Source organism: Cornus florida, unplaced genomic scaffold (genome assembly GCF_030987335.1).
Source record: "Cornus florida cultivar Cherokee Brave unplaced genomic scaffold, ASM3098733v1 CherokeeBrave_3.0.0_Hap2_Chr04, whole genome shotgun sequence".
NCBI classification, from domain to species: Eukaryota; Viridiplantae; Streptophyta; class Magnoliopsida; order Cornales; family Cornaceae; genus Cornus; species Cornus florida.
The window spans coordinates 78,796,023-78,810,872 of NW_026775574.1; the positions used below are offsets into that span (position 1 = coordinate 78,796,023).

General features: G+C 34.5%; 1 protein-coding gene across 1 annotated transcript; it reads right to left on the reverse strand.

Annotated features, from left to right (window-relative positions):
* Positions 1-11,371: 11,371 nt before the first annotated feature.
* On the reverse strand, positions 11,372-14,635 carry LOC132303612 (disease resistance protein RPM1-like). Its single transcript, XM_059800946.1, has 2 exons — positions 11,781-14,635; positions 11,372-11,672 (listed from the first exon to the last, which is right to left on the reverse strand). The coding sequence occupies exon 1, from the start codon at positions 14,590-14,592 to the stop codon at positions 12,223-12,225; it is 2,370 nt and encodes a 789-aa protein (XP_059656929.1). The 5' UTR covers positions 14,593-14,635; the 3' UTR covers positions 11,372-11,672; positions 11,781-12,222.
* Positions 14,636-14,850: the final 215 nt, after the last annotated feature.

Below are 14,850 nucleotides of genomic sequence, written 5' to 3' on the forward strand. Positions count from 1 at the left end.
CTCTAATTTACATGTCTTACATCTAATATGATTCCAATATCAAGTTGGGCTATGAGTGAGAATCCATTGGGCCTATTATTTTATTGGCTACAATGAATTAATAATTGGCCCAGTCCATGGACCCAATTCAATTAATTCATAAATTAATTTCTACTCCACTAAAAGAAATTAATTGAACTCCAATTAAATAATAAATAACCTCTAAGTCAATATTGCACTTTGACCCCTCTATGCATAATTAGTTATCGGATAAATAAAGCCATCAATCCGACTACTTAATTAATATATTTATTTTGGTACCATTGATTATTTCTGGCTCGATCACAAAAAAACATTTGTTTGACAAAAATAATAATTTAATAAATAAAATATAATAAATCATTTTGTCTAAAACCACACGAAGGTCTTCGAATTTACTTTGTGATCAACCATAATCAATACAAAATGAATACAACTAGCAATGATGCAAATATTGAAATATAACCCTTTAACTATTAATCACATAACTACCCAAAGTGTCGGTCTAAGGATCCCGAAGAATCCGCCAATCAAATCAAAGTAATTATTAATTAATAAAAGAGTCTATAATTTTCTCATGCTTAAGAGTCAAATGCCATGACGATGATAGGGAGCAATTGCATACGACGGCTCTCGCAATATATCTCAACCTAACGCGGATCTAGTTTAAGTCTTAATTAATTATGAGTCCATCCATAATTACTCACTATGAACAATTTATAATTAATATTTATATATTATGCATTGATTGCCATCACTTACATATATATATAAATATTTCTTGTAATCACAGGGACACTATCAATTTTATAGTGAATCGAAACATAATACATTGAATTCACCAATTATATAAATCATAAATATTTCAGATATGTCAGGAACATATGTCACTATAATCCAGATAGAAATTTGCTATGCCAGGGTATATAAATCCCAACAGCTCCCACTTGCCCTCATAGCCAATTCAAATTGCACCTAACACCAATGTTATCCAGATGATGATCAAAATTATTGATCAATGACACCTTTGATAATGGATCAACAAAGTTGTGTTCCAATGCAATGTTCTGGCTACAAGTACATTTTCTTGCCGGACAATATCATGTAGAACATGATACTTCCTCTCAGTGTATCTTGTTCTTCTATAAAACTTTGGGTCATTGGTTTGGACTACTTCTGCACTATTGTCGCAACATAGCTCAATAGGCAGGCTAGTATACTCCACAACTTCTAAATCAGTGAGATCAAACCAAGAGGCTTCATTTGCCGCCTTTAAGGCTGTAATGTATTCCACCTGCAGGTTTGAGTCAGCAGTTGAAATCTGCTTAACAATCTACCAACTGATTTCCCTTCCATTAAATGAACATACGCTAAGTCATGAACCTCATAGTATCTACTTCTGATTGAAAATCAGAACTACCATACCTGACTAGGACCATATCATCACATCCATAACTGAGTATGATATCCTTGGTCCTCCTTAGATACTTAATGATATTTTTCACAACAGACCAGTTATCAAGTCCAGGATTGGACTGATATCATCTGACTATCCCTACAATGTAGCGGATGTCCTATTTGGTATAAACCATGGCATATATGAGACTTTCATATGCCAAAGCATATAGTTTCAGTCTCATTTGCTCAATCTCCTCTGCTAGTCTTGGAAAACTACTTAATAGAGAGAGCAATCCATATCAATTAAGCAATAACTCATTCTTTGAGTTATGTATACCAAACCTAGTCAAAACTTTATCAATGTAGGATTATTAAGATAAGCCTATTTTCCTTTTAACCTGATCTTGCAAAAGCTTGATCCTAGGAATATAGCTTATATCTTAAGAATCCTTCATTTAGAAGTAATTGAACAACTACCTTTTTATTGATGACAAAACTTCCACGTCATTATAAATGAGTAGGATGTCATCAATATATATATAATCAGAAAAATAATGACATTCCCTTGTACACTCATGATTTATGCACTAAGAAATCTTCTGGTATCTTTTTGTAGATTAACTTGCCTTCCATAGGTATCACCCTACTAGAAAGTTCTACAAGATCTCAAAATTTATTAGAATACATAGATTCCAACTCTGATTTCATAGTAATTCGCCAAAACGATCTGTATCCATATCGGTTCACGCTTCTGTGTAGCTTACTGGGTCCAACTCATGTTTAACAAGGATGTCCATAACGGTCTCACCTAAAAACATGATTATGTCGGATTGGATAATTATCCTCCCACTACATTAATGTACCGATGAAGGAATCTGTGTACTAGATGATGCTGACGCATCAATAGGGAATTCATTTATAATTCTAAATCTCTATACTAAGTGTGTTCATATGTGGTATATCTGGTACTCTTACCATATTCTCTAACACTATGCTACTAGGTATGTGATTCATAATATGATTCTCCTATAGATAAACAGTGAGTGTAAACAATCAACTTTTATCATTGAGATCATAAAATAATCCGTCCTAGTGACATTTTAGAGTAGCTATCAAATCTATCATGTGTATGATCTGTTTCCAACTTACTTGTCCATATCAAGCGCACATGTGCAAGACTACCCTATATGTGCATATGATTCAAACTAAGATTTAGTCAAAAACACAGTTCAACGGTATCCTTGAGACAGACTAAGATGGAATGCAGTTCATAATACGCATCGATATCATTAATGCTAAACTCTTAAATGAAAGAGATAATGTGGCATAACTGATCATAGATCTAACCATGTTAAGTGGAATTCTGTTATTCCTATTTGACACCTAAATGCATTTAGCGTCAATTGCGAAAAACTGGTACACAACACCCTCATTGACCATATAGTCTTTGCACTATGCGAAGAAATACTCATATCCTCGATCAGATCGAAGTGTCTTGATAAGTTTACCTAATATGTGCTCCACATCAGTCTTGACCTTCTCAGAATATACCAAGAGTTTAAGACTTGTGTTGCATCAGATAAACTTATCCAAAACGTGAGTAATCTTGCTTGGATGTTCATAAGACCACACGTGTCAGTATGTACCGACTCCAATTGTCCTTTATGTCTATTTCATCTGGCTGATTAAGCCCTAAGAGTTATCTATCCTTCAAAACAGGGTTCACAAGTTTGGTTTAGGCTCCTCTGCCTCACTAGGTAATTAACCTTCTTTGACCAATCTTTAAATCTCATTTTGACTGATTACAACCCAAAAATAGACACTAAAAATACAATGAGTTAGGAATAACATTTTTTCTCTTAACATTCAATCTAGAAGATGCAACATTAGTTTCTACATCCTGCAAATCTTAAGAGTTTGTGATTATAGTATATTAACCATCTTTCAATACACCAAATGTAATCGCATATTTATTTAATTTTATAAAACCAGTTTTACAAAATAACAACACTGTTTTTATAAACCACAAGTGAAACAAGAATAAGATAGCGTCTAACTTCTATGCATAAAGATAGTTCTCTAATACTAATATCCTCATACTTTCTAATTTCAGATGTAATACTCCCACTGACTTAGCTACAACCTTGACATCAGGTCAAATACAAATATATTCCATATCATCGAGGCTTCTGGATTCCTGAAATCCTTAGAACGAATTGCAAAAATGTTTAATGGCTCCAGAATCTATCCATCAGGAATTAATAGATACAACCACATAACATGGCTCAATGATTAAATATATATTTACCTATACCATGTCATTACTTAGACAATTCGTCCTTTAGTGTCTTTGTTAGCAGCAAAAGAAACAATTTAATTTGCCCTCAACATACACTGCCTTATTCCCTTTAACCTTTTGGATACCCATGTTTTGTGCTAACCTAGTCCTATTATCATCCTTCTTCTTTACTTTGCCCGTCCACTTGGGCCTAGAAGAAGATGATATAGACTAGGTTAGATTGATAGGAACGCCCATACTCTTGATTATCCCTTCATCTATTACCAATTCTATAAGAATATCAGCGATTGTGAACTCAAACTGATTCCTTATTTAGTTTACTCTAACAGAATCGAACGAGTTTGGTAACAAGGCAATAATCATGTCAACTTGAAACTTACCACTCAGGTCTGCCCTATTGATCTCCAGCTAATTTTTAAATAATAAACAATCATTTTCCAAAATTCGATTTCATACTGGAGTTCCTTAGGCTATCTTGATGCTATTCAAGTCTGACATAGTACTTTGGCATACTGTCTATCTAATCTCACCAAAACATCTTATTGACATTTAACATGATGCTTGAAGAAAATAAAATAATGTAAATGTTAGCTTTGGAGCGTATTCGAGGTAATCTCTAGAATATTATACCAAGTCATCTCATTTGCGTTATTTCACTTATTCAAAGCATTAATGTTTTCTTAGGTATCTTAAAGTAAAAGGATTAGGTTTAGGAGTAGTAAATACATTTGTACCTTTACGTTGTGAATAAAATATCTAAGTTCATTTCCCAATCAATATTAATGAGGTCCAGTTACATTGAATATGTAAGCAAACAGATAAACTGGATTAGACATAATTAATCTGAATATAAATGCATTCATACAATATGCAAGGTGAATTATTAATACTGTCATGCATATTTAAAATTAAAATGAGTTTGTTAACCACATAATATAATAAATCTCAATCGAACAAGAGATCATTATCATTATTGGTGAACAATCCCTTTTAATTAATGCGGGTCCCTCAACTCTGTAGCATAATAAATCAACCAATTAATATGTCAATAACTTATCATGTTTGAGGAGTTCATTATTACTATTGTTGCGATTCATTTACTATTAGGCGAGCACTTCCATTAAAATAGTATGTGGGTCCCTTAACCACTGCATGAAAAATCGGAAAACCAATACACAAATAACTTATTCGGTTGGCAAAGTTCATTATTGCTATTGGCAGGCAGAACCCATCATTTCCATATCTCTTAAAACAATGCCTTGTCATCTATATGAAATGATTCCCGATTATGTTTAGCCTTTCTAAAATCACCTAGTGTAGACTACTCCGTTGGGGAGCTAACACTATTGATTTTAGATTGAGTGTATAACGTTATTAATGCTCTAATGAAAAATAAAACATTTAAATATCTTGTCATTATAATCTAGACTCTTTAAATCATGCGCAGGGCCTTATTTTTAAAAATCTAATTACAATGAACATTTAATATTATTTTCATGAGACAACCATTCTTGTAATATTAAGACTCTTCAAATCATGCGTGGGGCCTTATTTTTGAAGATCTAATTACAATGGTGTTAATAACGAAGGCCATGGGGCAATGTATAAAAATCCCCGCTCCCACTCAATTTTTAATCATTCATAATTAGGGTTTTCATTTTATTCATTTACATGATATAATGCATGCAAAACGTCTTGATTTTAATCTAATTAAATTTAGAAAATAATTGGACTTATAAATGATTCAGTAATATTTAATTAGGGGCACACTTTAAAAATAATTTTTCGTTTCCCAATAAGTGCCCTCAAATTAATTAGTAATCAGATCCACTTAATTTTCATAATTTAATTAATATAAATCAAGTCATTTAATTAAATATCATGGATCCAATGCATGAATAATAATTAATCAACAAGTATCTATTACATGCATCACATACATCAATAAATGACAGATAAAACAAATAAAAACGGCCAATGGAATCAGCTTTTAACATTTAATTGCTCTAATAACTGCACGAGGGTCTTCCATCAGCTTGTAAACACCCGCAGGAGACTTGTACACGTTAGGAGAAGCAAAACGCCGCGTGGAACGCGCCCGGAGGACCCCACACACGCCTGGAGCAGGTTGCAGGGCAAGACACTCGCCCCCACGCGCTGGGACGCGCCCACACGCGCCTCCACGCGGGTGGGGACAAATTTCCTTGGTCCGGCGCGTGAACGTCACGTGCCGGAATGTTGACCATGCCTGGCGCGTGTAACTCACGCGCCAGCATGCCCTTTCTTGCTGCCACTTCTGGCGCGTGTTCCTCACGCACCAGATTCATTATTTTTATTTTTTTTTCTCTTTGACTTGGTCAGCAGTAAAAGATCAGGTTGCATGGTATGGCTGTGTACCGCATCACACCTGATCCATTGTCATCTTCCGGCAGTACCTTTTGCCGTCGGCGAGCCTCAGGTCACCGGAAAAGTGCCGAAAAATACCAGAAATTAAATAAAAAATTTCAGAAATTAAATCAGGCATTAAAAATTTCAGAAAAATTCTGAAAAATTCTGGAAAAATTCTAGAAAATTCCTGAACCCTAATTTAACCCTCTTGGACCTTCTTGAAGCTTCATATCATCCTTTGATGAAAATTACATGGCTTTAAAAATATTTACAATTTGAAATACAATGGAAAAAATTAAATTACATCATTGAACTTTCAAACGGCTAAATCAAAGCCTTAATTACATTCATCCAAAGATAAAATTACATTCAATTAACCTATAAACTTCATCCATGGCCCAAACATACATCATCATTCATTCACAATTAGACATACATCATGATCATATAATAATATAAACATATGCATATATAAATTTAGATCCATGAATGATGGTTTTCATAAATCATGATCTCTAATAATGAATCAAACCATGCTCTGATACCATTGTTAGGAAACGTGCAAGTTTTAAAAACTTTTCGAGGGATTTTCTTTCACAGATCTTGATTCATCACATAGAGACAAGTTTTATGTAAAAATAAAATATGATGAATCATTCAATTAATGGATTGAATACTTATATCAAAGGTCTGAGTAAACCTTTAAATCTTTCATCTAAAGTGAATGTTCTCACTTATTGTAGATCCCTTAGCAAGATGTCTTCTCCTTGGATCTCCATCTTTTTGGTAATTGTTATGCCTTTAGGAGTCACTCAAGCCTCCATGAATGACCTTGGAAAAATAGGCTTGTGGGAGCCTCCATTAGATGAAAACATTAACCCTAATTTTTTTAAAGAGAGAAAATTTATTCCTTTTTTTCTTCTTCTAAAAATCACCATCAAAATATACATAAACCATGTATATTTATAGGCAACATAAAGGTAAAGAAAAGGAAACAATGAATCCTTCTCAATCTATAATTTACATGTCTCAAATCTAATATGATTCCAATATCAAGTTAGGCTATGAGTGAGAATCCATTGGGCCTATTATTTTATTAGCTACAATGAATTAATAATTGGCCCGGTCCATAGACCCAATTCAATTAATTCATAAATTAATTTCTACTCCACTAAAAGAAATTAATTGAATTCTAATTAAATAATAAATAACATCTAAGTCAATATTGCACTTTGACCCTTCTATGCATAATTAGTTATCGGATAAATAAAGCCATCAATCCGACTACTTAATTAATATATTTATTTTGGTACTATTGATTATTTCTGGCTCGATCACAATAAAACATTTGTTTGACAAAAATAATAATTTAATAAATAAATATATAATAAATCATTTTGTCTAAAACCACACGAAGGCCTTCGAATTTACTTTGTGATCAACCATAATCAATACAAAATAAATACAAGTAGAAATGATGCAAATATTAAAAATATAACCCTCTAACTATTAATCACATAACTATCCAAAGTGTCGGTCTAAGGATCCCGAAGAATCCACCGATCAAATCAAAGTAATTATTAATTAATAAAAGAGTCTATAATTTTCTCATGCTTAAGAGTCAAATGCCATGACGATGATAGGGAGCAATTGCATACGACAGCTCTCGCAATATATCTCAACCTAACGCGGATCCAGTTCAGGTCTTAATTAATTATGAGTTCATCCATAATTACCCACTATGAACAATTTATAATTAATATTTATATATTATGCATTGATTGCCATCACTTACATATGTATATAAATATTTCTTGTAATCACAGGGACACTATCAATTTCATAGTGAATCGAAACATAATACATTGAATTCACCAATTATATAAATCATAAATATTTCAGATATGTTAGGAACATATGTCACTATAATCCAGATAGGAATTTGCTATGCCAGGGCATATAAATCCCAACAATTCGATGGTGAGCTTTCAAGTATTTAATAGAGTGAGAAAGCTTACGAAGGACACCATAGAATCTGTCCCCATGATGACGAGCAAGGCGGAGCATGAATTCGTCCAGTACATCTTTAGTGTCGTAGGTAACTTCACGCACTTGCTTAACCCATACTTGGAGTTCAAGGTCACTCTCTTCCATTGCATCAGCTACTCTCAAGAACGCCCTCATGCGTTCCAATTCATCTCTGATGCACTCAGCTTCTTCCTTTATTCTTCCCAAGAGTTTTGACTCTTCTCGAAGGAAGATTGTCAGGTGGTCGAACAGAAAAGTTAGTGCAATCTCAGCCATTTTCTCTTATCTTCTTAATTTCTCCCAGAGAAGAATAGATAAAAAATAGAATTCAATTGCCAGACTTTCCAGATGGAATTTTAGATTTTGGTACAACCGGATTGTATGTGGTGATTATTTAGGTTGATTCCAGCTCAAAGCCGCAAAATGGGCATTGCTCTAGAAAATCTTGACAAGACATTTAAATGAAATCTGCTCTGAATTTCAAATTTTGGTTGACCATTTTTTTTTCTTCGCATTTATTGATTTTACAATGACATTCATTATTCATTAGTAAAACTTAGGATATCTTGTCAATACAATAACTTAGTCAACAATTTTACATCGCTTATGTAACAATTAACTCACATCGCTTAGGTAACAACTTTACATTGCTGATTCGTAACTGATATATTGTTCGCGTAATCAATGTATTGTTTTGTGTAAGCAGAAGATCCAAACATAAGAGGTGATCCTTATTCATTTTTATAGAATTGTCTTTTATAATTCTCTCAAAACTATTTTATATTTTTTGAGTTCTTGAATTTTATTTATTAAGTACAACCCATTTAAGTCTAGTCCTTTAGTGCATCATCAACTTTTTGGACTTACAGTGTCCTGATATATATTAAATACTGACACAATTAAATCTAGTTCATTTTTTTTTTTTTTTAGAGCAATTTCAAGGCCAAAATGACAATTAGTAAGAAATTTGGCAGTTAGTGGGTAGAAAGTTGGACAAGATAAGTTATTATGAGCAGCTTCAAGTTACATAATATATAGTAACTGCAATATAGATATGTACACACACACATATACAAAATTGAGTTTTCAAGTCTATTTAATTTGGGGTCAAACAGCCATTAGTTGGGGGATCACAATCCTTCCTCAGGCAACCTAATGAATCACACGAGCCAACATAATCTAGAGTTTATAAAGCTTGAATGGTTGAAAATAATGTTGCATTTGGTAACCCCTTGTTTTTGTGACAAAGATGGTTGAAAATAATGTTGCATTTTGAAGCACTAATTCCTTTGTAATTGAAATTAAAGAAAACTTAAATTAAATTTTCAATAAAATTTCTCTGATTTCAATTTTGAAACGCTTTATGCTTATGCAGTGCTCCCTAACATAGCTTAATTAAATTTTGTACCCTAATGTGACACAGCTGGATTGGTACAAAATTATGCATGATGGTATAACCATTGTTTGGACAATCTTGATATACATTTCATCATTTTGTGTCAATTCATCTTGATAGACATTAAATACTTATGGAAGATTTCTTTCTGGACGATACTTGTTTACTTTTTCTTTTTTTTTTTGACAGTTAATACTTATCTACTAAATCACTACAAAGAGTAAGCTGTTTGCGAAGCAATTGTTTTTTAGGTTAGCAACTCGTTTGCAAGATGGTGGGAGTGAGTTTGAGGTCTAGAGCAACTCGGCTTGGTTGTGTTTGAGTTTAGCAATGTGGTTTCATCATAAGTCTATGTCAAGTTTGATTTAATCGAGTAGACTGCTTTAATATGGATTATTAATTTTGTGGTTTTTTCTCGTTGAGATTTCTTACATATAAATCTGGTATGTTTTGGAGCAATGCTACACGGCTCGAAAATTTATGGTATGTATCTCGAATTTGAAAGACAGATATGTCTTTAATTTTAATAGATATTACACTTTTTCTTTCTTGTGGAAATATTAACGTATTTAAGTTATAGTTAAATTAAGGAACCAGATAAGTTCAAAGATGAATAATGTATATACACATTTGTATGAAGAAAAATGATAGGTCTTCTGACGTTAATTGTCGACTCTTCTTACGAATATAACGTGGTTGGATCCCATTGTAACTCTTAAAAAAATTCCCATAAACATCTCTTTCTTTTCCACTCATTCCCAACCACGTTATATTCGGAGGAGTAGTCGGCAATTGAAGTCGGAAGATCTATCGCTTCTGTTGCATGAATTATTTGTTGAAGGGGAATTGAGAACGAACATTAAATTAAGTTTCTCTCTTTAATTTTCTTTTCTCTACTTTTATCACACACATAATACACACTCTTACGCACGCACACATATATATACACACACTCTTATGCACTCTTGGCTTTATAATTATAATAAACATGAAGATTATTGATCAATTTATCAAATTATTCACGCATGTAGATCGTTGAGGACATTAAGATTCTTATTCAAAAGAAAGAGGACTCGAAATATAGTTTTAAAAAACTTTAAGTGGATTATGTATTTATTTAATTATTCACACATAAAAATTGATCGAGAAATTTAGGTTTTTATTGAAGAAAAAGAGTTAACCCCTAAAACGTTTATCAAAAGTGTTATGTTAGGGTTCAAATTTTATCATAAATAATTTTATCCAATTTTTTCTCTCAAACCTACCATGTATTCGCCTGACAAAATTGCATTCAAAATAGACAAAGTTAAGTTGTTATATCATCAGTCAAAAAGTTGCCATATCACTAGTTATGAGGTTGAAACGACTTAATTTCGAGTTTGAAAACAACTATAATATTGTAAATGAGGCTGGCAAAAATTGTAGAACTTGTCTCAAGCTTTTCGTGGTATCTTATGGGTCATGTGAACTCCACCCGAACTGAAAGTTATGATTGTTTGAATTTTGAATTAATTTTCAATAGTTTTTGAACTTGACTATTCAATCGCTCCATGTACTCCAACGTTGCTTGTTTGGTATCAAAAAAGTGCCTACTCCTTGAAGGGCTCCTCCAAACACTGCCTTACCTTAAATAGTAAACAACAAAGACAAAAACTGGAACCTTCTATTATATAATTATATTGTTCAACATTTTATTTATCCAGATTACACAATTGGACAACCTTATTAGTGTTGTTGGAATCCAAGTTCTTGGATTTGACTTTTTTTATACATTGTCTCTATAAAATGAAATGCATTACATAAATATTAACAATGAATAAATATAAACTCAGAACAGTAGGTGATGATCTCAACAACAACTTTGCATTTTCCAAAAACACAATAAATGAAATGCTGTTGCTTGTACTACTCCTTGAAGGGCTCCTCCAAACACAATAAATTGTATAATGTAACACAATATACAACAACTTAAATCACTTAAAAGGGGAAAAGAAGAACAACATCAGTTATCCATAAAAATAAAATAAAAACAAAACATTAGATAGTGATGATCTTAACAACAACTTTGCAAGGACTCATCTCCATTTCTCTCTCTATATAATTTCCTTCCCAACTACCTTCCAGGAATACCCCGAATCAGTTATCCTATAACAATAAAATGACATAATATATTAAAAAGGGAAAAAAAAATAAATAAAGAAAAAACAAATCAGTTATCCTATAAAAATAAAATAAAAGCAAATATTAGGTGACCTGATCAGTACTAATCATCTCAACTTTGTAAGGACTCTTCTTCATCTCTCTCTCCCTCTCCATAATCTCCTTCCCAACGACTATCCAGGAAAGTTCAAGAAATGTGAATATTGGGGATGTGTGCTATTTTCCAATAATCCCCACCCTGTTTGTGTGGATCCAGTGTCATTTTCAATTTATCTGACAGATCAAGGGATTTAAGGTTGGTTAGATGTTGAATGCCAGTGGGTACCTCTTCCACCAAGCTACAGTTCCAAATAATCAGCTTTTCAAGATGAGGCAATGATCCCTTCTCCATTCTCACCCACCTCAATCCTTCTAAACCCCAAACCTGTAATCTCTTAAGCTTCTGAAACCCTGTCGCTTTGATACACAGTTCCTCCCCTTGGTAAGCTTCAACAAGTCCAATATCTATCAGATTGGGCAAATCTTGAAGGGATTGCTATGGATCATCCCTTAACTTGCTAAACCGAAGCTGCAGTCTCACCAGGTTATGAAGAGAAGTTATCCAATGCGGCAAATTTTCTAAACGTCCCCTCAAATAGAGCCGTTGAAGAGACCCAGGAGGAGAAGACAATTGTTGAATATCAACAATCCCCTCCATCCGTTCTACAGAACTTATGTCCAATGATTGAAGGTTACTCAGCTTTTCAAGAGAGGAGCACAAAGCCTTCCCATCCTCCCTTCTCAACTCCGTAATCCCCAATCTCCTCAACTGGGTCAGTCTCCCAAGCTCTCCCATTACAATTCTACCATTCTCATTGCTCGCTTCAATTAAATAGAGTTGTTGTAAGGAAGACAAACCTTCTATTCCCACTATTGCTTTAAAGCCATATATTTTCATCAAACCGTAGCAGTACACCAAGAGATGACGAAGACGCTGGAGCTTTAGAATCTGAACAGGCAACTCAGTTACATTGCTGTATTTGAGATCCAAAGTTTCAAGGTTTTCAAGCTTACCTATGGATTTCGGAAACGTCTTAACCTCTGTTCTCCTCAAGCCTAAATACCTGAGATGAAATAGTTTGCCAACTTCATTTGGAAGTATCTTCAAAGAAGCACCCCTCAGGTCCAAAACCCTTAACAACCTAACCCCCCCATTGAATAATATAGGATTCAACGACTTGGATATAGGTTCTTCCACCGAGAACATGAGCAAGGAACGGAGTTGAGGAAAACGATTTGTCTGCTGCAAGTTCCCCAAGGTGTACTGAATTGACAGGCGCCGAACTTTTTCCGGCCACGTTGTGCTTTCTTTGCTTACCATGGCTGCAATGTTTTGTTCGCTTGACTTTGAAGTAATTACTTCACGGAAAAGGTCATGGATGCGACACTCTTTGAGCCTTCCAGTATCATCTATCTTTGCCACTTGGACCAAGCTTCTATTAATAAGCTCGTTGAGATAGTCTTCAGCAACTTCTTCCATTGTCAGTCGCCCTATCACTTCCACAAATCCTTCTGCGATCCACAGTCGAATCAATCTCATGCGCTCAATCTCGTAATCCTCAGGGAATAAGCCCAAGTACAAAAAACATATTTTTAGATAGTAAGGCAAATCATAGTAACTCAGAGAGAGTATCTTTTTCACACTCTCAAGTTTGCCGTGGCCTTCTAACTGAGCGCCAAGGCTAAGGTGAAACAATTCCCATTCATGGGTTGTACTTTTGTCTTTTGTAGCCAAAACACCACTAATTGCCACAATTGCAAGTGGCAAGCCCTCACACTTTTCTAAGATACTTTGTGAGATTTTCTCTAAATGTTGAGGGCAGTGGTTGCCTTGGAATGTCTTCCTACGAAACAGAGTGCAAGACTCTCGTGGGGACAATGGTTTCATAGTATAGACATGATCAGGAGATTCTACACAAGATGTAGAAGCTACATCAACAATGCGGGTCGTGAGCAGTATTCGGCTGCCATTATTGTTGTCAGGCAATGCATATTTAAAAGCATTCCATGCATCTATTTGCCAGACATCATCTAAAACAAGCACGTACCTTCTCTGTTGGAGGAAATATTTGATTTGTGCTTTCAAGTCATTGCTGTCCATGGTTTCCAAACTTTGAGGGGCCGTTTGCTTGGCTTCATCGAAGAGTCTTCGAATTACGTATTTGAGAAGCTCTCTGAGATTAAATGATTGAGAAACAGTGATCCAAGCATGACATTGGAAACGATTCTTCGCCTCCATATCATCATAGACTTTCTTTACTAGGGTGGTTTTTCCCATACCCCCCATCCCCACCACCGAAACGACTTTGAGTCTTGGACTGTCCTCCAGAAGCCACCCAATCAGCTGTTTCTTGGGCCCATCCATGCCAACAAGCTCAGCCTCTTCCAGTAGAAGTGCATCACCTCGACGATCATACCATGCGTTGTTGTTGACAGTGGTGGAGCTTGATCCATGCTCTGAGATACTAAATCTATCACGGTATCTTTGATGTATATTTTCGACTCTGGACTTTATTTTATGTATCTCAGAAGCAATTCGATGGCGAGCTTTCAAGTTCTTGATAGAACAACAAATCTTACGAAGAAAACCATAGAAACCATCCCCGTGATGATGAGCAAGGCGAAGGATGAATTCATCAAGGACATCTTCGGTGTCATAAGCAACTTCCCTCACTTGCTTAACCCATACTTGAAGTTGTGGGTCAAGCTCTTCCTTTGCATCAGCAACCCTCAGGAAAGCTCTCATCTCCTCCAATTCATTTCTGATGCACTCGACATCTTCCTTAATTCCTCCCAGAAGTTTGGCCTCTTCTAGAAGGAGCGGTGTCAGCTGGTTGATCAGAAAGCTTACTGCACTCTCTGCCATTCTCTCCTCTTTTTTCTCTCTCTCAGATAACAATAAAGACAGAAGGTTTTGATGGCTTGGCTCCCCAATCTCAGTATGAATTTCAATAAATACAAGTCATTGTGCTTTGCTTGGAATATAATTATGCTTTGCTTTGATTCATCACTTCATGTTGTGTTCTGTAAAAAGCAAAAGAACCTATTCTTATTGTCAATCAAAGTGATTACTTTCTTTTCACAGTGAATGGATACCTCTCTTTGAGGATACATTTTAGAATAA